The following is a 27492-nucleotide window of genomic DNA, read 5'->3' as shown; positions in this document are numbered from 1 at the left end:
TTTCTAGACCCTACCTGAGATCTTTAAAGCTGCTTTTAGAAATCCACTGTGACCATATTCTCCATTTTAAGTCAGCATATTTGTATGCTAACATCTGCTAATGACATTTACATACAAAGTATTGCTGAGACTGAAGAATTTGCTCATTGATACTTGACAAATTAAAGATTTCAACAGATAATGGCCTTAGAGAGATTGTTAAAGTTACCAAAGTGTTTACAGTTTGTCCTGTTTGGTAGATGAGCGGTACATGTATCTTTTAAATGGCAGTTGAGATCTGTCACTGGAAAAATGACAGAATGAACAGAAAAACACAAAAGTAGATCTTCACTCTGACTGAATGGAACAGACATGAAACTTTGACATTGAATAATCGCTTTACATTTGGATCAAACTTTCAAAGAACACTCTTTTTGTTTGTTTAAAAAATGGTTAAGGGTTTTGGTTTAGTAACTTTAATCAACTCCTAATCTGTCGACACTGATGATCGAACAATACTTAACCAACCAAACGCACAATGGAAGAAGTTTGGAATTCTAAGTTGCATGTGTCTGTGCAGTGAGAGGCTGAAAGAGACTGTCTGTTTCCTCCAGCACCATCGAAGGGCCTCACCCTCAGCTGGAGGTCTGACAGCTCGCAATAGATGAACCAAGCCAAGTGCCCGCTGATCAGACAGCATGATTACACCATATATCACAGGCTCTCAACCGCAGCCCCTTGTACGGCCTAAATGAACCAGCATACTGGACTGTTGTGCACACACACACGCACACACACACACACACACACACACAGAGATCCATATCTTTGGGATCACACCCATAGTCCTGTTTTTCTTCACACACAAGCGGAATTCCCAAGATTTATAGAAGCAGCTTAGCACATTCACATATATTTCCAAACTTTCTGAAATGGGATTCGTGTTACCGGACAATTATATTCCTGCCCCTAAAAAGTCCCCCTCCTCTGTCTTTTTTTTCACCCCCCTCTTTCTTTCTCCGTCCCCCTAATGTGGACGTCTGGAGAATTTATTAGAGATTAACTTGTCAGAGAAAGCTTTTTCCACGGCTAACTTTACTACATTCATCATTCATACACATAACAGATAGCATTCCACAATTTATCACCGTGGGCCCATCTCCGCATCAGCAGGTGTGCGTTCACATGCATGTGTGTCTTCCTCGCGTGGACTATATTTAACATCACCTGATCGCTCAGGTCTGTGCACACATGCTCATATCAACGTGTGTTTGTGTATGTTATGATGGGTCTGTGTCTTTATGGGCAGACGTCCATGTGTCTGGCCGGCTGGAGCACACACGCTTGTCCGCGTACGATCATAACTCATTCGGAGAGACGCACACACCTCGCTCTGGAAGCTTTCAGTCACAGGTCATATATGTCTGTGCGTGCATGTGTGTGCACATGAGTTACGTATGCATGGCCAACAAAACTGTAGCTGAGCTGAGATCAAACTTAGATTACGTGAGGTTAGTTAGAATACACACAGGGAAATACTGACACACACACACAAACACACACACACCCACCCACACACACTTCAACCAGCATAAATAAACAGAGACAAACTAACACATACATTGTATATATAAATTAAACACATACTTATATTAACATGTTTTTCTACGTAATTATTATTGTTCACTTTGGCTGTAACTGTACAAATCTAGTAACAGCCCTATTTTTTATTATGTCTGACTTTTCTGTGGAGTTTGAAATGCAGTCCACTTGTAGTGGAGTGTACTAGAAGCTGTGTTGTTTCCAAAGCTAGATTCATTCATACCTGCTCGTTCACTTTTTCATTTGCCCTTGGTTGTGTGAAACCATTTTGACTCAATAATGTCCCGAATGTCCTTTGTCTCCCTCAATCAGTCCGATATTTCCCTGCTTTCAGTTCTCATGCTTATTTGTGCCATTTATCAGAATGCCTGCAGCTGTCCTTGGCATAAGTAGGCCAGGCAAACACATACGCACATAAACGGACATATACACATGCAAATGCCCGCGGAGTCAGTGAGAAGTAGGGCAGATAAGCAGTCCTACCCAAAGCCCTTGGATCTCAGGAGCAGACTGTCCCAGAGGAGCATCATGTCATAACAGCCCTAATTGCGCAGCATTTAAGAATGCCTGCAGAGTTACCCTCTCAATGATGAGGGGTCGCCAGTGATGTCACCACCACCCCCTCGGATACCCCCTCGCCAACACGTGTACACGTCCATACATTCATTTTCCCCCCCATTGCCATCTCGGTGTGGTGTGGGGTAATTGTCCGCAAATGTTCTGGTGGCAATTAGACATGCAAGATTTACTCTCAAGCCAACCACTTCCAAAAACACAAGACCGTATCCCGCTGAAAACCTCATTGCTCTCATCATCTGTGCACTGACTGATGTTTTCCTGTGTTTACTTTTTTGGCTAACTCAATTTGTCGACCTTTGCCCTCTTTCCCAGGTGCAGTACACTGATGCGCAGAGTGGTAAGGATTTTGTGACCTATCTGACCCTCTCCCCTGTGCAAATGACTTTCCACGGCACTGGGAGCACCCTCCAAGCCAGCCATGACCAGGTATGTGTGAGCGTATGTGTATGCAAGTAAGGGGGGGAAGCTCAAAGTGTTGCAGCATCAATCTGAAAACGTACATGATCAAGCAGCAATCTGAATGCTCTTGCACAAACCCTGGTATCAAAATGCTCTCCATCTTTCCAACCTCGTCTCCTGTACAACAGTCGAGTAAGCATGTTATTGCAGTAAAGAGTCTTGTATATTAAATCCTTTGAGCAACAGTGGGAATTGGTTGCTTTACTTTTTCTAATTTTTTTTCTCCATTTCTAGAATAGGATAATGCTCAGGCCACAAAAATACATGACAGATATACATCAGCGTTCTGCCAAGACAGGTTTCTACTGCTGTAGTGAACTCCTCTATGATTTGCTTCAGCCAACATACTGTTAGGCCAATAATGCCTGCTAATATCATCTGTGCTCTACCCCTAAGTATCTGCTTATCCTGGTTCACTGAAGTGTGGCATGTAGTGTATACAGTGTAGTATATAGGTCATATTGTGAGGAGGCAGCGGTCCTCAATCTTCCTCCATCCTCTAATTAACGGAGAAGTCTTGGCTTAATTATTAATCGCCAGATCATCGGAACCACCTGTGGTAATAATCCCTCATTGCATTTTGGTCAGACAAGCCTCTGTTCCTCACACACACAGCTGCCAGCTCACTATGATTTTCAATCTATCATAGATGGAGTATCACCACAGCTCGTGGCCTGTCCCTCCCTCTTCGGTTTTTCTCACTCACTCTCTCTCGCGCACTACCCATATTCAGAAGGAGGCTCTTTGTCTTGTGTTGCCCAAGCAGAAAAGCAGTTGCTTACATTCTATCATCTAAACATAGGATGCCCCTTTGTTCGGCAGTCTTCAAAGCTTTAATAAAGGGCCGGCCCGGTCCCTGAATGGGACAGCTGACAGGGGGCTGGTGCCACCACCGCTAACTGAGAGCCAAGCCAATATAGGCCAGGCAGGTCTGCGTCCTCAGGACCTGTTGTTGCCAGGAGCACTGGGGCATGACCGACTGTTACAAGCCTTTTCTTTCCCGCATCTCAGTACAGTGAGGAGTACGACCACAAAGGGAGCACCTAACAATGAGGGGGTCGCCCTCCGCAGCCCCCAAACCCCAACACTTGTGGAACAAAGTGGGCCTGAAGGCGTCACACATTTTGTCAGCTTTACCGTGATGCTGCTGATGATGCCGGCCGCTGTGAGGATGGAGTAGTTGTTGACTTACTAATAAGGCCCTCGGAGTTTACCTGTAAGTCAATAGAACAGGTTCCCTCGTGTGCTGGACGAGCTCAGGCGTCCTGTTGCACCCAATTCAGATCAATCCATCAAGCGTCTGACTCGACAGCTAATGATCCAGGGGAGCTCCACGTGTTGCCTATGCCACGTGTTGGTCTTGGCACAGATACGCACTAACACACACCGAGCACTTTTATCTGTGCAATTAGACGTTGTAAATCTGATGAGATGGAACAGAGGATGTCTCGGAGAAGCAGCGTTAAACCTCATCTGGAGCCTGTCTCTGTTGCTGTACACACACGGCTAACAGAGTAACGCGTGCTCCCTCTGGTCCGTGTCATTATACACCTCTCTGGGAATTTCCTGCCTCGTTATCTCATTCTCTTTCATGGAGGTTTATGTAAGGTAGAGCGCAGCGTTTGATAAAGATCCACAGCCGACGGAAATCCTCTCCACACATCTCTGCCGGTGATGTATGAAGGAAAGATGTGTGAGATATGGACTGCAGTTTTTGAATGAGCAGCTGAGGAAACAAAACAATACATACAAAACAGCAACACTTGATGAATTCAAAACGATTTGAAACTTTCTTCTTTCTCTCTGATTTACAGTTGTGTCTCGTGTTGTTGTCTCCAGACACAATACAACAGAAATTTGTGGGACTCCTGTCTCCATAACGGTTGTTTCTGAAATGTGTTTCTAATTATTCAAATAACTCCTTTGTGTATTCTTACTTTCCAGGATTTATTTGGCAATTAGGTGAAGAGTGGATACATCAGATGTCAGGTGTCAGGTGTTTCTATAGAAGTGTTAACAAGTCAGATCTGTTTCAACTTTAATTTTTGTGTAATCATTTGTTATGTCATCAAAAAAAAAACTATTGCAGCTCATGATTATTACACTTAATTAGCAGCTGTCATCATATGGCAGTAAAACAATGACTTGAAGAAAGAACACACATGGCCCCTGGAACTTTTTATTGTCTTTTGAAAAACAATGGAAATTTGTAATCTGATTAGTTAAACGTCCAACTGTAGAACAGTAGCAATAGAAATGAGTAAATCGTAAACAGGCTTTCTATAAATACTGAGGTACTTTTTAAATTTACTTCATTTTTAAAACTCTTTTATATGTCAGATTTATCGTCGTTGCCTCTTTTGCTCTTTTCTTTAAATATGTTAATAATTAAGTTATTCAAAAGTTGAGCTGGTTCCTTGGCTTCACTTAATTTTGTGTCCACGTTTATGAATAATCAATATCTACATAAGAAGTAGTTTCTGTGGTGGCACCCATTTTAATTTATTTATGTTGTAAGTTTCCGCCTTGTGAACACTTAACAATACAGCTGAGCAAAGTTTACTCTTAGCAAGAGGTGGTGTTTCCAGCTCCTGCTACATCAGGACACGTCCTCAGGTCACATTATGGGCTGTGAGTGCACATTTTTTTACATTGCATCAAGTATGATGCACATAAATAGAAGAATGAATCTCTAACATACTGAAACACTTATGTACCAATAGAGAATTAATTGCCCATAAAAGGTACAAAGTTTGTGACGTAAGAGTAAATCATTTGTGTGGTAGAGTAAACACCAATGATCCAGAGCAGAGGTGTTGGCAGTATCATTTTTACAATGGCTTTCCGATCTTTATCAACAAGTGCAAACACAGACAGGAACACACACCAGTGACCCACCTACACATAAACACACACACACCACAGACCTGAGGTGCCATAATCCTTGGCCTTGTGCAGACATTCCTGGCGGGCCTGTATGTGCGAGAGATATACAGCTGAGTGCTCTTTCTGACCTTATGTGCCATCTATTCGGTGCCATCTGCCAAACACATGTGAGCCCGCAGGCTGCTGCATTCAATGAACGTCGCCCGGAGCCAAAGATGTTTGTCAACATGTCCTCCAACAAATAGAGGAGAAGGGAAAAACTACAGCGTAAAAAACAACTTTTTAAAGGTAGCTCTGTAAAACACTGTTTTACTTGTTATCTGCGCCCGTATTCAGCTGCAGGATTATATTTTTGTGACCTCTTGCTCGAAGCGCACTCAAGCTTACAACCATGAGCTACACCGTGACCACAAACTTCCAGCCCCGTTGTCTGCTCGGTTCCCCTCTCTCTCATTGATATCTGTCTTTTATAAAAGGCCGAAAATAGACCATCGCACTTCGATATATATTTAGACATATTTCCCTCCATACTTTTTAAGACAGGCCGATTCCTGTGTTTGTTCTGCAGAGCTGAAGTAACTGTCTGGCAGTCCCTCTGTGGCGGCAGTGGGACACCAGGGGGGCCAAGGCCCACTGAGCTGTGTGTGAGGTGTCGCTGGTCCAACATGAGCAGGCCGCAATCGAAGATGACAGGGGACTGTTGTCTGCCACCAGACTCTTGTGTGTGTTTGTCTGTATTTGTGTGTGTGGGGTTGCTTTGCGTGCAGCTATGTCCTCAGCTGAGCCACCCTGGCTCCCAGGGGCGCCGTCTCTCAGATTGTCAGCTGTGGCTGCATGGGTCTCCTGCAGCAAGAGCACATTGTGGCTGATTTGATATGACATGCCGGACATCAGGATTAAATGTGTTGTAGAAGTGTTTTCAGGTAATGAGCCCCACTGGACGTCTTGGTCAGGATTTATTTCTTGCGAGCTGCATCAGGTTTTCCAGGTGTCTGGTGTTTTGGAAAATTTTACTTTTATCTCTTCTCTGTGAGTCAAACCAATTTTCTTTGAAACCTGCAGACGATTAGACTTTATGCACTGAGATGGTTCCCTCTTTCCCAGACATTTCCGCCAACATTAACTTACCAAAACACCATTTGTTCACCTGCTTGCCCTCCTCACCTCTTCTGTTATCTTCTGCCAGATCCACAGACTCATACAGATAACCATGCCACCAGGTTACCCAGTCCGCCCTGAAAAAACAAATCACTGAGCTGTTCTGCCAAAATTAATTGGGCATCTGACCTTGTCCCTGGTATGTGGATTTGAAGGATGAAGGGCTGGAGGGAGCTAATAATGAGGCCCAGTGGTGAGGAGCACAACTATTTGCATGTTGCACACATTCCTGCCTTCGTTTATTTGTTTGGAAGTGTTGATATAAGTGAGGGAAGAAAATGACAGTAGAGTGTAGTGAGTACAGTGGCCCTGATTCATGGTGTGATGACTGCTGGGACGGTCTTCAGAGATCCCCCACCGAGCCCAGGAGAACAGCAGGAGAGGGAGCTGCAAAGGGGTGGAGGCTGCTCAGGCCTCGTGTTTGAAGTCTTACTTCCCTACTGGAGCGCAGACGTCGCCCCAGGCCGGGCTCCTTGCGGGGGGTCCCGCTGGAGTGTTACCCAACCAGGCAGGCAGCTGTCGGACAGCCTCTCCTCCGCGCTTATCTGTCTCGTCTATCTCCTCTTTATGTGCCTGTGACGTGTAACCAAACACAGCACCTGGACGTATGTGGGGAAAACAGAGGAGCGGGGCCTAATCTGCATTTACACAAACTGGAATCTTTGAATGGATGTGAAAGAGAGTCATCTCTAGGTCTGATTAAACTTACCACCCTCTGCCGGTGTTATTTCAAGCAGAGGGTGTAATTAAAACAACGACACCATCTCTTTGAATGCAATTTTGAATGCTTCATGAGGTGATTTCCAGCTGTGTGTGAACAGCCAAGTTGTAAAACAAATCACATGATATAGTTTGTCAGGATTTTCCACTTCAGTTCGTACATGTTATGTCTGTATCTGCAGGAAAGTTTGGGTTTTAATAAATCAAGTTTGAAAAGAACCAATAAATGTTTGGCTGATATCCGGTCACAGCTGAGTGCAATGATCCAAAACACTGGCCCGCAGGAGCATTCATCTGTTGCTTCTCTGAGCGAAGCCGGTCCAAAGAATTTCCACGGCTCCATGGAAAGGACTCGCAAGGGGAAACACAAGTACTGTTAGAATTAGAGCAGATAGAATTATCTACTGAAGGTAACAACAATAACATTACGGTTGGTTTGTGGCCTCAGTAAAAACCACTGTCCACCAGGCATAGTGCTGGTGAAGAGCTCTGAGACACTGCCTTTATAGAGAGGTTTAAGGTTTTAGCAATGCTTCACGAGTGAAACATTTGTGGTGAGCCAGATGTGAAACCTTTGTGTTGTGGGTTGTGGCTGGAAAAGTTGGAGATTTATCCTAAATTGAGCTGAACATTTTTACTTGATCTGTTTTATTAAGTGAAATTGGAGTATTACGAGGCCTAATCTCTTTGCCAGAAAATAGAGTGATGGATGAATAGCTGTTTAATGTATTTGTTTGCAATGTTTCAACATTTTGAAGCGGATAGTAAACATTTAATAAGCATTTTGTGGTTGCAGTTCGCAGCAGGAAGCACATGTTTGCACAGCGCTCCTTCTTATGTGTAATTAGTCCACATCATACATAACCAGAGGGGGAGCGGTCACAGAGCCCCCGCTCCCCCACAACACCACCTTTCGTGGTTTTCCCGCCTCCCCGATACCGCCTCACCCAGCACTCCCACTGTCAGACCTACCAGACCCCTGCCGCTCCCGCCACCCTTACCCCATCCCGTTCCCACCCTGGAGAGTGGACAAAGTGAAGCATCCACGGAGCGATCCATCACTCCCGCCTGTCTTCCCACACTCACTTCTCAGGAAACACCTTTCAGACCAGGAGATTAGAGTGAGATGGGAGAGGAGAAGAAGCAGTGAAAGAATGATGGAGGAGGGGGGAGCGGGGTAAAGGATCCAGAAAGGCAACGAGAAGGGGGGGGGTTTCTGGAGAGAAATTGATCGAGTGGGATTACGAGAGATTGATGACGACAGGAGATGAGAAAATGGGAGATAGTGACTGTCTTCTTCTTGGCGCACCAGAGGAAGCGGGGACCAGTGGGGAGAAAATAAACATGAACTTGCCCATTAGGGGACGTGCTGATAGTTTCAAGTGGCCCCTTGGAACATTAGCATGTCTGTGAAGAGCTGACATGGTGTGGAACTAAACACAGACACTTGAGTTGGACTGTGCTTGGTTTACTTTTAACATAATATGGAACATTTTAAAAACTAAACTAACTTGTACTGTATTTAGTATAAGGTGGAAATTAAAACTTGACCATGAAAGGTCAGTTCATCCCTCACTTAGGAGCTGAAGATAATTATTATTTCCATTAGTCAGTAAACCACGTAATCCACTTAATCGACACATCATTCAGGCTTTAAAATGTAAACATATTGAAAAATATTTATCACCTCATCAAAACTCAGAATCCCAAAATCCCTGGAGAAAAAGAAATTGTTTCACTTTCGAAAAATCTTAAGCATCAATTGTTTTTACTTAAATAACGTAAAAAAAAAAATTATCTAGATTATTACCTCCACTAAGGTTTGTTTAATGCTAGTTAGCAGCGTGATGCAAACACTTTTCGAACAAGGACTTTTAGTGGAGCAATGCGTTGTTAGGCGGTGACTAACCCATAAACGTCATGTGCGGATCCGGAGGCAAATTCAGGATAGTTTAGTTTTTTTCATTTTCTTTAACACTCTGGGAAGATAGTTTTTAATATGTTTGAGGATTTCTGTGTTTGGACTTTTGTGCAGATCCAAATAAAATCAAGGGAATTTCGGTGTGGTTCCATAAGGGGAAATTTATAATTTAATAGTATCTATCCATCCTGATAACTTTGTTTTTGCTTAGTTTGAGATTGCACAGAGATGAATGGAGCTTTTTACTGAATCCATTTTCCTAATTTTGAGGATAATCCACAGAATAGACTTCCAGTCATTGTAGGGACCTTTTCTTTCGAAAAAAAAGTTAGGTACAGTCTATTTCTGATATGGTTGAGCTGACCCTTTAACACCGTCTAACAACGCAGCCGGCCTTGTGTCACGATCCCTGAACAATATGAGTTAATGGTGACATGCACCTCATGTGCAGACAGTATTTCTAAAAGGTTTCCTCTGGTCTGCATGTGTCTCATGTCATGTAATGCAAGGATCAGAGCCGTACCTCAGACTTCAATGAAAAGAGAATCTCTCTTTTACTCTTCAGGCTTCCATGAGCTCTGCGTACTAGTACATCAACACTCTGAGCAGCAACGTGTTAACAAAACATGGATGGAAGATGATTAAACGGGCTTCCATGACAAGGAACAATATTTATCCACAAGTGCCGGCGAGGCAGACGATAACTTCTGTTCTGTAGTTATGAAAACAAAACTGAAATCCTCAGTGTCTGCGCTCCAGGCTGTTGGCGTGTGTTGGTAAAGTATGTGCGAGAAAGTAACTCGACACTTGTCAGAGATGTGTAAAATTGTCAAGACACTCAAATATATGGCGAGCATGACAGATAGTGTTACCCTACCTGTCAGTTTAGATTAAATTCCATAACCCGGAGTGTCTCTGAAAGCTGAATTGTTGACACATGATCCAGTTAGAGAGCTGAAAACATTCGAGGCCGTGCCCACGACTGATCATAAACGTGATTTTACTTGTAGTATTACCATCCTGATTAGCTTTTGTCTTTTATTTTTTGCAAATAACAAGGGTTGTTGTTGGTAACTAATGAATAAAAGGGAGGTTTTAAGTCTGTTTATGTGTAAACATATTAATTGCCCCTCCCCACCTCCCTGTTGCTTTCGTACCTGTTAGACCAGTGTGATCGCTTTAAGGTAAACAAAGGTGCTGGATTCATTATCACCTCCATGCTAAGAGGAGCATGATATTTTGGCAGTGTCCTTCCAACCTGAGGTGTGTGGTTGTTAGTGTGATTTCCCACACACACAAATTTGGCGTAAAGGTCTCTAAACCGATCACACCTCTCTTCACTTATCTCTCTCCCCCCCCCATCTGGAAGGCACAAGCAAGTTAGGTTGGAAATTCTCTACCACCCGCTCTTTTGTAGCGTCTTTGGCTCATTAGCTTAATGTCATTTGATACTGAGTGATAGTTCGCCTCGCTGAAAAGGTCCCAGAGATAAGGGCCAGGTATTTAATCTTTTCCCTCCGCTTCGCCATCTCCCGGTGATAATGTGTGAGTTATCTCACCTGTGAAGAAAACACCTTTTCTAACACTGACACTGTTTTCGTTTCAACTCTGCAAAGGTTAACGTCTCTGCTTGGTTTCATAACCAACATTACCTAAATTGGCTTTTGTTGATGTGTTAATTTATAATCCTCTTTATGAGCTCAGTGGAAACGTGTATTCAGTTTCTCCACACAGTTCAAATGACAATGCTCCAGCATATCAGAAGACAGATGAAGCAAAGGAGACGACGATCCAACACTGGCTACGTTTACATAGACACCAATATTCTGACTATTGACCTTGTTTGGAATGAGGCAATATTTCCATTACGATGTTTGAGTTGCTAAGAGAATATTCAATTCATATTCCCGTTTACATGTTACAGAGCAAAGCCCGATTATTACTCACGTCATTAGGTCCACTGCACTATTATATTTGACATCCCAACCTGATGATGTATACCATTTTGGGTGTTTTCTTTGTTAAAGTAATCAGAAAACACTGTTTCCATTGCAGTGTCTAATTCAGACTCTTGGCTTAATCTGGTTAATATCTGCACATTAGCGTACATGTGAGCGTAGTCACTGTCAGTCCTGCCCCGCGACTGCAGAGTTGCACAACACATTGAGTTGCTATTGTGCAATGCTGCAAAGAAAAGTTCTGGATTTTTAAAAAGCCATTTAACTTGATATGTGACATACGTCTTGTGGTTAAAAACTTCTGAGAATGAATCACTATCACTGCGCTCCAAATGCAAATCACACTGACAGTAATTGCAGGCATACGATTTTGCCACTCTGACAAAAACAACCACACATTTACAACACACACACACATTTATCACAATGACCTGTATTGTTGGTTGTAATTTCACTCTTTTGTTGCTTTCCTGACTAAATGAAATCCGATCTCCCAGATGCTTGGATGCTATTTGTTTGTAAAGTAAAAGTTGTTTTTGATTTCTATCGCACACAGTGTGATTACGGTGTGGTATCACTCAGATTCCGCTGACAGGTCCACAACCGTGTGAGACGAGGCTCCTCCTGCCCGATACAGAATTACTACAAGTCATATATTTAACCCTAAATACAACCCGGAGGGATAAAGATGAGCCCCTCTGTTGTGGCAGACATGAATTGTCCCCCCAATGAAACGGTGGTGGGCGTCGGGTCGTTATTGTCCCATGTTAGGATCAGCGCTCTGCGGCTGCGTAGTGAGTTATGGAGATGAGCGTAGCGACTGGGGAATGTTTTTCTGTCTGTCTGTGCCTCGCCCCATCCCACACCCCCCACCATCACAACCACCATCCTCTCCTCTTGATGTTAACGCGTTCTCAGGCCTTAAACTGCAGACATTTTGAAACACTCAAAACAACAGCCACATCGGGGGTTAACACCAGTTACGACTAAGGTGTCACACACTCCTGCGGTTTGTGTAAACACTCTATGTGTGTGTGCCTGCCCCCAAAACAGTATCTTCATGCTCTTCTAAACCTCCTCGGTAAATAAAGTCACAAGTGGCAGCTTGTGTTGTGTTTTACATGCAAACTCCCTTTGCATTTAAAGGAGATAAGAAAGGATTAAGCAAACCACACTGTCGCTACTTAACGTGAGAGGAAGAAATCGCATCGGCAATTGAAAGTGGAGATGCATCATGTTTTTTTAGGGGAGATTGACTCTGCGTGTTTCATCTAGCTGAGCAACAGACAGGCCTGCTCCCTCCCGTTGGGTGTGACAGCTTTCGCAGCCTTAAAGGCTTGGAGTGGTTGAGCAAGCATTTATCCTGAATATTCTCAACTGATGAGACCAATTGAGCTTAATTGCAATTTTGGGTACACAATGTTGGTGTATACTTGTGTGTGAACTCAAATTTTTAAGCAGAATGGCACTCATTAGAGAGGCACCGCCACCGCCAGAGCACAATGGTCCCCTAAATTCCATCAAGTTGCACCAAATTGCACAAACTCGGATGGCACTCACTTAAATGTTTTTTTCCCATCAAGATCCAATAATTTTTTTTCCTGGGAAATTGGTGAAAATGCTCTATATCATAATTTTAAGGAAAATGAAAACCAATAGGATCTCCTGTTAAAAAGACATGACAAAAAAATTCTTATCAACAGAAAAGGAATCTGCAGCAAGTGAAAGATCTAGTTAAAGGCTGAAGTAACAATTTCTTTTTTACAATCTGTACAATCTCCTGCTGCTTTGTTCATGTGTGAATATTCACTCAATGTTCAGATATTTCTGGAGTTGATATTTGAAGACAGGTTTATAGATGTGAGTGTGGTTCTAATCTTCTCACTCAACCCTCAACAAGACATGAGAACAGAACTATTGCTTAAACATAACATCATATTCATCATATTCTGGCGCATTTCTCAAGGTTGTATTTAAGGCATTAATATTCACTGATATTCTTCCTGTTCTGCCATGTATTCTTTTTTCAAAATCATATTGATTGCAAAGAAATGCAATTCCTTTCCTGCTAAATGCCTCAAGAGGGACTGAATGTGTCACTGGTTTAGATTAGGTGCTCTCGGCGTTATTCACATGATGTATAGAGAGACTTGCTATGGAAAACTGTAGTCAGGAAAACATTCATTTTAAATCCATGTGTAACTCATCTGGCTTTGTTATGAATGCATGGACTGGAGCAAACCGCAGAATGTCATTATCTCAATCACTTATCCTTCTATAGAAAAAACACCTCAATTTACCATGAAGGGAGGGAAATTATGTTTTGATTGCACTTGCGGATGCTTTGTAAACTGTACATGTACAACAGAGGAAGGCATTTTATCTACACCACCTCCACAAATGCCTAGACAAATACACACACACACACACACATGAGTGCACACTGTGTTAAAGTGATTCCCAAAATGGTTTGATTTATTGTACATGCTTTCAAGTGAGAGGTCTAATGCGGCATAGTTACTAAATAAACATTTGTTTTAGAGGCCCCTTTTTCCCTCAGGGACATTTTTTTCTATTTCTAATTTCCCCCTGCTTCTCTCTCGACCCTAACTCATTTTCTTTCGTTCTCACTCAGTTTCTCTCTCAGTCTTTTTCTCTTTGAATCTCGCACTCACCCCCTCCACACACACAAACACACACACACACACACACACACACACACACACACACATCTCCCTTGTGCCCAGTGAGTAAACGTGGAACCGTGTGAGCCTTCAGATGGACTTTGAAATGAGACATGGCTGGGACATCAGAGGACTCTGCCACTCTCAATGAAGCCTGCTTGATTTATAAGAGAGTAAGCAGCGGAGGGGGTTGTATCCAAAGGCGCACAAGGCCACAAGGTCCTCCATTAGTACCCTGACCCCTGTTTCATGGGACCAGCCACTGCATAGGAGAAGAATGGAGCGATGGATGGATGGTGGACATGAGGGTCTCGAGTGTGAGAGTCTTTTCATTTTTACCTCAGAAAGTCTGCAATTTACATTTTGGCAACAGAGAAGGCAGCAGAAATGAGACACCCCGCCACGATCATTTGTCAGTGACCTGGAGTGCCCTGACTTAAGCGTCTGCTGGTTGCACCCGATTCCTCGCTCGGCCCTGCCGCTGCTCCCTTCTTGTTTTACGATTCTCCTCACAGCTTTACTGTCCACAATCTAATTAGCTGTGTCTTAATCATGTGTTAAAGTGCAGCGCCGTCCTGGTGTTTACTGTTTGTTTGCCGTGCTGTAAAAATGTGTGAAGCGGGTCGTAAAACTTGCCCACAGAGGATTAAGTACTTATTACTCTTTAGTGGATGAAATCACAGCATCACTGACACATAATGGGTTATATCCTCTGTAATGTGCTACTGCTTCTGAGTTGGGGAGAGGGTTATAAACTTTTTATCACTATAAAGAAAGCTGCGTATCCTGAAAATACAATTTTGAATCATTTCAATTTAATCCCAATAGATTTTATTCTCCCCCTAACTCATGACATGTAACAGAAATTTGATATAACATTTTTTCCTATCTGGTCAAAATTGTGGCACACACAGGATATTCAATTTCCTTTGCTCTCCGCCTTTAGATAGATCATGTCATGCTGCTTTTATGGTGTATGTGAGGCCCACCTTGCCTATGTGAATTTATGTTTGCTCATCACGTCAGCCACTCTGCGTCTGCCCTTGGCTCACGTCGGTGTTTGCAGACTGAACCCATAACAATTCTTTGTTCCTGTTGAGATCGGTTCCTGTTGTTTATGAACACTTTGTGACAGGGCCGCCGGCTTCAGACCAGCTCGGTAATGGCATTATGCTAACATTTGAAATAGACATGTGTTTTCAGTGTGCATTACGTTATCTTTTTCGCCCCACTGTAGTATTTGGCTGGTGCGCATGGCCCCTGGACGTGTTCATCAGAAAAGCAGCCTGGTCATAGGAGCCCTACCCAGCGAGGCCTGCTCCTTGATATAAGCATTATGGAATTTATTGTTTTTGGTAAACATGCCTAATACATAATCTGTCTCTGCAGTACACACAGACCGTTGCCATAGGAACATAGGAGAGTTTTCATAACACTTAGGGGGCTCCTTTAGGCGTCACACGGTGAGTTGCAGCCCCTCTCAGCCTTTCCTTTTTAATTTAAGTCCAAGACAAAATATCCTTCCACTGGTCACAGATATGTCCCTCGTTCTACAGATAGTCCCTCGTGTGTCTGAGGTGATTATAAGCCAATGCACAGAGGAACTGAATGAGCTACACGGATGAACATTTTCATGACGTAAAAAGTCATCATCTGTCCAAGCTTGTGAGGGTCCACAGTATGAGCTCGCACACATGGCTTTACTTTTTGACTTTTTCGTATCGTACAGCCATGTGGTACAATCAAACGAGCGTCCTCCTCTCAGACGATGGTGATGTTTGCCAGTGCGCAGCTCAGCGTACTCGTTCCCCAGATTTTAGTATGAATCGCAGCACGTCCGCTTCCGTCCGAGGGCAAGCGGAAGCCATGAATTGGCCTGAAGAGACGAGGGGAAGGTGTAAAATGCTGTCTGACTCCGCGTGCTCTCTAGTTACCGGATGATTTTTCCACCAGACATCCACTCTCTTATGCACACTGCCGTCTCTGACAAGAAAACATAAAGGGCTCATGATGGAGAGTCTGGGATTATTGCATGCAGCTGCCGGCTGTCACAGTAAGACACTTAACCCCTCTCCACTCACCCTTTATCTTAACCCCTTCATATACTACATTCCCAAGTTCCTCTTTTTTGCCTTTCCACACCTGTCAGCCTCTTCTGTAAATCTTGTCATCCTTTTTTTGTTGGTCTGAAGGGGAGAGCATGCTTTAGATGAAGTGATTATTCGAAAGAGTATCTGGCCACATACCTTACCAACTATGTCCGTCGATTCTTGTGAGTTTCTGAAACCATCAATCTGACAAGGTGTGGAAAAGAGAGCGAGAAGAGTTTGGACTACCTCTCGCTCACTTTTTTCATTCCTCACACAATTGCCTAATTTTTCACTTAGAAATAAATGCAACACATCAGGAGCCATTGATTAGAAACTTTCTGAAAGTCTGACCTATTATCAGAACTTCTCTGAAGCGGCCATCTTTTTGTCCCACTTTTGAGTCTGATCATGCTTTACAAGCATCAACACTTTTGCCTTCAAATGTGCTGAGCTGAAACATTGCACAAACTTCTATTGTCAGGCGTACCCTTAGCCTTAATTCATTCTGAAAATCTATGCCCAAGACAACCGGGAGCCTTTGACGTCATTGTGATGAAATAGGGTTTAATAATAACTCTGTAAAGTTTAGCGTCTATCCCTTACGCAACGATGTAGAGTGACAGATTCCAATTTCAACAGTAGGGCTGATAACAGCCAGTAATGCTCTTTCACATCCAGGCTGCTATCCGAACAAGCAATTGATACGGCTCACTGAAGGGTCTTTACTTAGTATATGATCTATGCAAACTGCTGCCTGTGCCTCCATGCTGCAGATAGAAAAGATCCCCCTGGTTGTATAGCCGCCAGGTGACAAGTACTGCCATCACATTTGTATCCACACCCACTTGAACTAATGCCGCTGTCAGACATGCAATGAACTCCAGACTTTTTCCTGAATTAATCAGGAGGGGAAGTGTGCTAGAACTTAAATTTCCAAGTCAGTTGCTTCGGGTATTTATACGTTATGTCCTGTCCTTCTACCCAGACTCCGTCTCTCGCCTGAATGTTCCAGACATTCTCCTGCTGTTGTCAATGTAAAAGGCAAAGTGTGGACATGTCTGAACATTTTTCCGGAGTTCATCTAAAAACGGCTTAATTTGTAGACTTCATCGTCAAGCAAACAGTGGAAGGTTTTCATTTTGAATTCAGCACATTGAAGATCGGCAGACAGAGGGCAGTTAAGAGAACCATGTGGTCAATTTTCGACACAAAGAAACGTAGAAAGGCTCGGAGGAGCAGAAAAGGGAGAAATGGGACGCCCCTTGGGAACGATCAATATCTCTCCATTGATAAGAGAGCGAGTGCCTGAAGGCTCGCTTTTCTTCCTGCAGCTCTTCGTACCTCCCAGAGGGCAATTTGAGTCCGATTGTTCAGGATTATAGAAGCTTCTCCCTTCGGGATAGAAAGGTATATCTCTGCAGGTGAAGACGAGGTGATGTAACACTGCTGTGGAGCCTCTGTAATCCTGATGGAAACAGATATGAACAATTTAGAAACAGTCACAAGGGGCTTTCTTTACTCTGAGCCTAGGAAATGAATTTTTAGCATGAGATTTGACGAGCCCTTCGATTTTTTCTTTAGATGACTTACAACATGTTTTTCTGTTTGTCATCAACAAAAGTGAAGCATGAATTATAATTATATTGAATGTGTCATAAAAAAATATTGCACCTAGACTGTGTCTAATTACCCAGGTTGCTTTTTAGTGTGGCGGTGGTAGGAGGGGGGGGTGATTGGCCATTGAAATGTAAGGGCCCTTGTCTTCTCGCCGTCTCTTTGGGATGCATTTCAGCTTTGTCAGTGGTCATGTTGATGAGTCACTGGCCTTGAGGCTGTTTTTCTTTTCACACACATTACTTCCATCCCTACTGCATTATTCATGCCCCATATCTCATATCAGGCTGTATTTAGTCACTTACTCATCAGCAACCGTGGAATAAGTTAAGAAATATTGAGGGTAGACGGAAATATAGCTTCTCCTGCGTAACTTCCTGTGGTTGTCACGCTGTTTTCTCAATGGAGATATGTTACTCTCTCCATTCATAAAGCAAAGTGAAAGTGTGACTCGTCTTTCTTCTTGGTCAGAGAATGTGTCATCTGACCACTGTTGAGTCACTCTTAATCTCCCTTATTGTCTTCACCTCTTACCGCTCACCCTCTGTTTTTGTAATGGCCCAATATGGGTTTGAATCTTTTCCCATGAGTAATCAATGATCCGATATTTATATATTGGCTCATATTTTTGGTGTTATAAAGCATTTATCAGCTGTTAATACATGTGGGAATCCTTCACAAGTGATTAAAAGTACGTTGTGTGATATAATGTATGATAAAACACTCCTTTAACTGGATCTGCACCAAAATTCAATTGGTTCTTCATCTGGCCCGTGCCACATCCCTCCAAGTTCGGTTCTAATTCCTTCAGATTTTTGCGTAACCCAACAGACATCAACAAACAACAAACATGGGTGAAAACATAATCTTCTTGGCGGAGGTAATCATGAAGCTCAGTGATTAGGGCACGGCCTCTTGAAAAAGTTTGATTGCAGCATACTAGTACAGCGTTATCACAGAGGTCGTAATCAGCTGTATCTGCTTTTTCTCGGAGATGCTTTGCTGACAAGGCAGGAGTATGGTATGCTGAGGAGCTTCTGCCCCTCGCCCTCTGCTCATATGTTTTGTATTACGCCCTAGGAGGTGCCATGCTCAGCAGCTCGGAGTTGGGAGGGGATAAAGCAGGCCTCTCTGGCCCAAATGACGCATGACATGGCGCTGCGCCCCGGGCCCTTATTTATGGCTTCCCATGTCAGCGAAGGCTTGCCCCCCTGGGGAGCCCCACAGCCGTTACCCGCTAACTTAGCTCAGCCATCCTTCAGCATTCATCACACACCTAAAAAAAATACACACTAGCCACTCCAGGAATTCTGGTCATCGTAATGCGGTAGCATGCACACACGACTGAGAAGTATGCAGAAATCAAATAGAAGTTTATTCAGCTGTACAACATTAACAGTTGGTACACTGTTGCACAAGAAGTGAAGCGGCAGATGTGAAGTGCTACTTCAGAGGAATCAACGTCATGTCAGGCTAGAGCCAGCGCACACTGCCCCTTTTTATCAATGCCTCTGATGTGGAAGAGGATGTGAAATCTGGAGAGAGCGTGAAGAAGAGATTTGGTGCGAGGATCTGAATCCATTTTCTCTGTAGTCACCCAAGAATCCATGTACATATCACACCGCATTAACAAATAGACCCATACACTGCCAGCACTCATGCACACACAGGTGTTCTCCACGAGCTATCCGGGAATGATCGAGTGATCCCTGTCCAGGGTTTTGATGTGGGCAGAAGGAAAAGAAAAGAATGTAGAGGAAACGAAAGCCAAGGGATGAGGAGAAGCTCGAGACTGCATGACAGAAGGAAGAAAGGAAAAGATCTGCGATGGATAATGTTTAAAAGAACTTAATGAACATCAGAGGAATATGTGATGTGATGGCACGGTAGTGACAACAGGGCTAACATCGGAAAGAAAAGGAAGGCTGGGATTTTCTCTTCTCCTCACTTCTCTTCTCTTCTCATATTTCTTTGTGCGTTTGGGAGTGAGGGCAATAAGAGGGAGCACTGTCAAGGTTTTATGTGGCCTTTTGAAAACAGAACAAGCCCTCCCCAGAACAATATATCCAGCTTCAGAACCACTCTTACAACAGGGCACTCATTTTCCCTTCTCCCAGGTCCTGCCTGTAAAACACCCTGTTTGAAATCCACTCTTTTCATTGTTTAGTCTACTGGACATCCCTTAGATCATCCTCATGAGTAGCCGTCCGCCTATCCCCTTCATGTTCCGAGTTCCCCCCGCGCCCCACCCCACAGCGGCTCAGTACTAGCCACCCATCATTAATCGGACTCGTTCTGGTGTTGTTAAGACCTGACATCGAGCATGTTATGGCAGAATTAGAGGATGAATGTCCATTGTACAGTTGAGCAAACAAAAGCAAGCGGTGTGGTTTACGGTCCACCCACCCGAGCGTCATCTCGAGTTCTAAGAAGAAACTGGACATGGTTGTAAAATGATTCAGTGGTTTGTGTAAATCAGTAGTGGAGTGGTGCTCGGTGGAAGTGCGGAGTTGTGTCCGGCCAAATATTGTTTCTGTAAATGATGCAATGCTCTAGTCTTTAGTCATAACAAAGACTCTTTCTCTATAAAAACTGTTAAATGTCTTCAGCCTGTATGAATAAACATATTTATTGTGTTTGTTCGCTTGCAAAGACAGAGTGGTAACACCGATTTGAGACTGAAGATAGAACTCAGGAGAGGACAGACAAAGAGGAGGGTAGATCCTAAAGAGAGACAGATGAGAGAAATAATTGTGGATGGGACCCAGATTGGCCTTTTCCAAGATTCATGCCTCAGTTGTACTATACTTCAAATGGTACATTTCATATACAAACTTGTATGATGTGTGAAATGCCCCCACTGCAAACTTCTGGAAAGCCCCATGCGAAACACTGACCTGTGCTGTTCTGTGGCCAGTGAAAAGTATTTTTATTTTACCTGCCTTTGGCGGAACAGACCTAAATGTTACTTTGGGACCCTCGCTGCAGCAGCTCCTGCTTCCTGTTCCGTTGGATGATTTAGATAATGACGCAGGATCAAAGCAAAGATGGGAGGCTGCCGCTGATGCCCTTGGCCTGTACTTAAGATTAGAGAAGGGTTTGATTAGTCCAGCTGGACCGTACAGAGCTACAGAAAGCCCTGGGAATCTGTATCTGCTCGCTAAAGAGGTAAATATAACACCGTACTCTTGAGAATGGGTCACTGGGTTAAACCTTACGCTGGTGTCTGTGCTTTCATCTGGCCTCCAGCAGAGCAGAGGCAGGATCTGATCAGATAATGTCAAGAGAACAAGCAAACTAGGGTAACATTCCCCTTTCTTCTGCTACTAGGAAGATTCAGAGTAGGAGGAGAGAAAGAGATCCAAGTATGCAAGATTGAATGATGTGCTGGTGTTCCTCAGCTCATTTGGACCTCCCTGATGTCTTTGATGGCTGCTGAGGGCCAGAGGGTGAAGTGATGGAGATCGAAGGATTGTCCCCTGTGATCTCTGGTTCCTTTCCCACCAAACATTTCCTTTCCTCTCCTTCCGCCCTTACGCTCTCATATCCCTTTTCTTCTCTCTTTTTTACACATTGTCTCCTCGGCCTCTCATTTCCCAAAATGTCTTCATTTCTTCCCAAGAACCAAATAGTCCAGTAGCGAGAGCTGACACAAGGGTCTAATTTGTCAGGGTCAGTGTGATCCAACGATCCATCAGATCCATCAGGCCGACGTTGTGGACTCCTGTGGGACTAGGCCTTTGTTTTGCTAAGCCGCTGATGGAGGCAAACCCTCTGTTGGGGAAGCCATTAAGGGCGCAGCAGGCCCAGAAAAATGAGCTGCCCTTGTCACTCCACATCAGGAGCTTGGCCACGGTCGCGGATCCTCCTCAGGCGCCGTCACATTTGACCACTGTTTGTCCAAGCCTTTGAACTAGGGACAACTAGATAGATGGATGAATGAGTCCATGTGTGAAGAGGCCATCGGGGCGCTACACTTTTGGATTGGTGGTGAGTGCTGGATTGTTATCTAAAGTTGGGGTGAGGAAGGATGATAAGTGAAGAGGAGGTGATGAAGGTGACTTGTCCTATAGCGAAGTGAAAGAGCTGCTGGTGTGGGCACGTTGCCAGTGCGAAAGAAGTATTGAAGTGTCATTGTCTTAAATTATTTCACATTGCTGTTTTAGTTTCAAGGTATTTACCTAGAATATGTGCTTGTAGATGTTAACATTGTCAAACAAAGCATTGAATGTTCTCCCGGAACAATCCTGTGTTTTGGTGTTGGAGCAGCATTATTGGGCCAATGGAGTTTACAGATGTGTATGAGGCTTTGTTTCCATTCTCTCACTTTTCTTGTGTATAAATGCAATATTGTCAATGCTTTTCAGGAATAACTGTTTAAATATGTGCTGTTATTCCCACGTTTAAATTGATGCCCTGTCCCTCCTGGATTGGATTGGCTGTTCAGAATAGCTATAAACACTTTTGGTGCAGAAGTGGTTGGACAACACATTGAGAAAGGAAATGCATGTTCCTTTCTAGCTTTCCAATCTGGGGGAGCTTTTTGTGGCCAAAAAAACATTTTTTCTCTTTTTAAAAACTTAAATTTCCAAATCCTCTGGCCGTCCGTCCCTCTCCCATTTCTTAATGACTCAGTTCAGAGCTTTCTCTTTGCACTTTGTCTCTAAATGCGCTTCATACTCTCTCTTTGTTCAGTGACAGCGATGGACCACCTCCACCTTGCATGTCATGGCCTCAGACTAAACATACTCCTCTGGTGTTGATGCATCAGTGAAGCGGATGCCTCTAACGTTGCCAACTTATCTCATTAGAAAAATAATGATTTCACTGCCTGCCATTCCCACAGATAGGCCCACTATTTGTCTTAGGCTGCGCGTCCTTCGCTGAGCTGCCGAGCTTCAGGGATTGGCTGCCTCGGCCTTTATACCTGCCTGTCGTATATCAGCAGAACTGCCGCCGTCAAGCCCCTGATTTATGGCTGTTTATCTCCAGTCACCCCCGCCACCCCCCCAACCTCCAACAGATGGGCTCAAGCTATTTACTTAGGGAGGAAAAAAAAGGTCCCAAACCGATTGAATAAATACAACAAACAAGAAGTAATCATGGGGAAGTTGGTTGTGATTGCAATTTATTGGTCACCGGAGGCAACAGGAGTTTGATGTGTCCCTGTTGTTTATCGGGTGTGTCACTGATCATGTGTCTGAGATGAACCCAGCTGCGTTAAGTTTCCCTCTTATCTTAATTACTTTTTCTGCTTCGGTGTGTGTGGACAGCCCTGGTCAGTGTTGGGTGTCGTGATGGTCCCGAACATGGATCTACAAAAAAAACTGTTTTATCAAGAGTCCCCTTCGCATGATTTATGTTTATTAACAGTACAATTGTGAAAACATTCCTTCAGCTGTCATGTTCTACTGGGCTGTCACCTTAAATCACCGCAAGTATAAGCCCTAAATCTCGGAGGCTGTCAGATCTTCGCAGAGAAAAAACACATTGCGCCATAAATTGTCTGTTACAGACTTAGAGGGGCTTTACTTGATTTCTGAGTCTCTTGAGAAAGGCCCTGTGTAATAACCCAACAGTATCAATTTTTCAAACCACTATTGTTGTTACAGACTTTTTTCTACCTGTAAGTATCACAGAGCTTTTTTTCCCTCGATGTGATGGATATAAACCAGAGTTTGACCCTTGCACCTGTGAGTCATGAATTACGCTTCCTGTCTTATGTTTCTCATAATCTGAAGTTAAACGCTTTGAAAATGATTTTGGGAGAAAGCGCACAGATAATAGTCCGTAACATCCTCCTCTGTACGTGGCATTCCACAGAGACACGTTGATACGCCGTGCAGTGGGATTTATATATTGTCAGGATTAAAGTGTGATGAATGTTTCCTCTCGGTGCGTACGAGCTGAACGCAGCAGACCATCATTCACACGGAGACGCTTCTCGTCTTTGTGTCTGAGAGCGTCAGAAGAACGTGAGCCAGTCAGATATTCTCACGAGGAGACCGGTCGATGTGTCAGTGCCACACAGTTGATATCTGTAATAAGATGAATGCACACAGAGCGGTAGGTGGGCTTCATGATGAGGTGCAGCTAGCAGTCGTCACACCTCACTCATCTACTGAGCAGAGTCAATTATGCCTTATCTCGGCTCTGATTAACCAGTGATAGCACATAATGGATCCAGGCTCGTTTTAACCACTGTAGATCCAGATGTCTAGTATTATAAAGTGGAGGTGTTGGCATTCTTTTTTTCAGCTTTTCTTATAGTCATGCGTGTATTTATGAAGTTAATTCTGATTGTTTGTACTAGAAATGCTGTTGTCGGATAATAACAACGTTTTAATTTAGGTCTCAGTTTATAAGAATGGAAAACCAAATAATTATAATAATAATAAGCTTTCTCTGTGTAGAACTTCTTATAATGAAATATTGTTTCATAAGAGGGTAGACCACATTAAAATTATATAATATTTACAAATGCATGTTGCCGCTAATTTAAACTACTACTAAATCTAACGATGATTGATTGCATTTTTAAATTCATTACAATCATGACAAATGAACATGTTTTGAAACGTGTGAACAAGTTAATTGCATGGCAGAACATTATCGTTGCTAACAAACCAATTACAGGAATCTTTAATTTGCTGCGTTAGGATTTATTTATGCTCAGATCCTAAATGAGAAATGTTAGGTTATGTAATATAATATAGAGCAGATTTCTCCATCAGGCTGATTGTGTGTCTACATGTTATTTCAGATACAGTATTTGAACGGTGGTCCCCCTTAATGATCAGCATGATGTGTAGAGGTCTGCACAGACCCACTGGTGTCAGCTCCTCTGGGACATAAAGTGTATTCCCCAGCTCCCCACTCTGCTCATAGTCAGCCCACACTGAGAGACAGAGACACATCTGGAGCCAATCGGTGCGATAGAGGAAGTGTCCTTGTCAGGATCAGACCTACAACCTGGTTAATATGAGACTGAGCAGCTCGGCTTGCCTCACTTAAGCTAGAAGTGGTTCACAAGTGGTGTCTGGTAGTGACATTCATTGTGTGGATCGTTGCTCTCTGATTGGCAGCAAATAGGTGTCAAATGAAAGTTTTTCGAACAAACCCTTTTCCATTAATTAGACTTTATATTGACTTTAGCACACATAGCTTTTGGCCCCGTCCAGGCTACACCTCCTGACTCCCACACATGTTGCATTTATTATGATAGTAGACCGGACCCCCCCCCCTCACATCCAGCAGCCCCTGTAGCTGGCACAGACAGACGGCCGATGAGCAGGAAGGAAATTACCTCATGTTTGGTCCGAGCTTGGCAAAACAAGCCAGGGAAACATGTTTAAGTTGCACAGAGTAAATTGATAGAAATATAGGGAGATAAAGGTATTTTGTATGACGTGGATTTTCATTGCTACAGATGAGTGGAAATGAGGTAGATCTGGTGTAGAACATGTGCCTGAGTCGTCTCATTTTGCTCTGAAAGCTCAGGAGTTTAATTTCAGTATTCACAGTAAAACATTCACATGCACACAGCTTTATTTTCACTTATGCTAGTTGGTGTGGGTTTGGGGCTGCACAGATCAAATCATAACGTGTGTGGTGTGTCAAAACCTCGAGGACTTCTAGGTTTCAGACCTGCTGCTGTTAGTTTAGCTGTGGTCACAGGGAATACAGATGTCACTCACATTGACTTAGGGAAAATGCAGCCAAAACATAAAGTGGAAATGTTAACCCAATAACGCAAGATAAACAGTGAGAGGAGAGGAGCCAAAGACAACAGAGAGCGAAGGGAGAGTGTCCTGCTGGCATCAGGTTTCCCAGAGTAAGTGTTATCTGAAAAGCAGCTGAAGGGTGACACTCACTCTCCTCCCACCTCCGTCCTCCCTCTCTCCCTTCCTCCCCTCTCTCTCACTCGACCATCTGTTGTTCTCTCTCTTCTCAGGCTGCTCTAAGTGCCTTGAAACAGCTGTCCGAGCAGGGACTGGACCCGGTGGACGGCCCCATCAAGGTACGGCAGAACACGGATCTAACGCCACGCTCGTGCAATGTTTTACCAACCGGCCAATCAGGGTGAATCTGAGGATCCAAATGTGTGTGTCTGTGTCGGTGTGTGCACCAATCTGTCCCATTATAAATTCTCAGTGGCCCATCCTCTGCCCCCCACCCACACACACGTCCCAACATTTCCGCTCGACATTTCAATTCCATAGGAGAGCAGCGGTAGGCGTATATATTTACATGTGCCGCACTCCCATCAGTGCTCATTCTTTGCATGATTGCTATCAACCAGTGAGACTCAGCTCTGACAGGGAACAGGGGTTTTCTCCAAGCTACCCCCCCCCCCCCCCCCCCCTCTTTCCTCTCATCCCCGTTCTCCTCCAAGAGAAGCAAAGAGAGGAAAAGGAAGGAAGGAAGGATGACACTGGAGAGTGAAGTAGGAAAGTAAGGAACCCTGTGTGAGAAAATCACTGTCCAGCACTCACTGGGTATTTTCATAGTAGGTGTGCCCTGGGAAGCGTTCAGGCTCGGCTGTTCTCTCGCAGCCCGGCGTCTCATTTAGAGCAAAAGAGCAAACGAGACAAAGAGAGGAAAGAGCAGTTTAACAATTTAATTTACGTCAGAGGAGAGCGGCAAATATCACAGCGATTACACTTTCACCTGAGCAGTGAATCACTTATTGCCTTAATGCCATTTTCAAATAGAAACTTAGTTGTATAGATGTAGCCTGAAAGATGGTTATTCACTTTAGATTAGCCTCAGATTATTACAGTTATCAGACTGGAAATTAGCTTTTTCTGTCTTCCACTTCAGCTGCTTTTCTTGTGCCCCCCCCCCCCCCCCCCCCCCCACACACACACAAACACACACTCCGTTTTGATAAAAGCATTCACAGCTGATCAGGTAGTGTGAAACAGATTGAGGTCAAGGACTTGTTAAGTGTCTGGAGTCACAGCTCCCCGTCCCCTTTTTTCTCTCCTCTAACTTTTTTGTTTTCAACGAGAATCACCAACTTGGAAAGAACTGGAACTAATTACCCAGAGCGGGACTGATTACTCACAACATTTCTCCTACGTACAGGCCTTGGTCGGAATCCGCCCCTAACCGAGTTTCATTTGTCTTTTTCAGGCCAGTGAACCGTGTGGGAGGGAGGACGGACATTAAACAGACTAACTCAGGCACCACCACTCAGGTCTGCAAGGATTCAAAGGCTGTCGTCTAGGAGCTGACAACCCCCCCCCCCCCCCCCCCCCCCCTCCTCCTCCTCCTCCTTTTCGGCATCCACAAACCTTACCATCCCACCCCTACCTCCCCACCCTTCTCCCTGATCTCCCATAACCTGCAGCAACAACCTACACTCCACTACTCCCCGCTATCCCCCCTCCCCCCACCACCCTTACCACTCCACATCTCCCCCTTCCCCCCCACGATCGCCACTGTATCCTGCAAAACCTGTCGCCATGCAATAGGGTGGATGTGCACCGAGAAATGACCGACTAAAACACCATTACCTGAGTCTATGTGAAGACAACGCTATCCTAACACGTTTATCGATGATTTCAGTCCAAATTTAGAGACGGAAAAAAAGGTGAAGAACTAAATACAATGAAATACAAACTAATGAGATAAATGCATGGTACTGTATGAAAATCCTGGGAAATCCAAAGTGATAGACACGTTTCCCTTTGGTTAAATGTCTGTTGGTATGGTTAAACAAATATGTACATCATGCCATTGAAATACAACCGAAACATTTTAGGGGAGAAACCAACTTGCGTACAGTAGCTTATTTTTTTGGGGGTATTATGTTTCGTTTCGTTTCCTTTTTTTTT

The 27492-nt window shown here is 43.9% G+C and overlaps 1 protein-coding gene across 1 annotated transcript in view; it reads left to right on the top strand.

Annotated features, from left to right (window-relative positions):
• stau2 (staufen double-stranded RNA binding protein 2) overlaps positions 1–26923 on the top strand; it is a 78104-nt gene extending 51181 nt beyond the window's left edge. The window contains exons 13-15 of the mRNA XM_053412042.1: positions 2473–2586; positions 25605–25670; positions 26789–26923. Of these exons, the coding sequence (XP_053268017.1) occupies positions 2473–2586; positions 25605–25670; positions 26789–26824 (216 nt within the window). The 3' untranslated portion in view covers positions 26825–26923. The remainder of the gene's footprint in view (positions 1–2472; positions 2587–25604; positions 25671–26788) is intronic.
• Positions 26924–27492: the final 569 nt, after the last annotated feature.

This window comes from Pleuronectes platessa, chromosome 20, assembly GCF_947347685.1.
Source record: "Pleuronectes platessa chromosome 20, fPlePla1.1, whole genome shotgun sequence".
Taxonomy (NCBI): domain Eukaryota; kingdom Metazoa; phylum Chordata; class Actinopteri; order Pleuronectiformes; family Pleuronectidae; genus Pleuronectes; species Pleuronectes platessa.
Note: the sequence above shows the minus strand (reverse complement) of the source record. Positions and strands in the feature narration are given on the sequence as shown.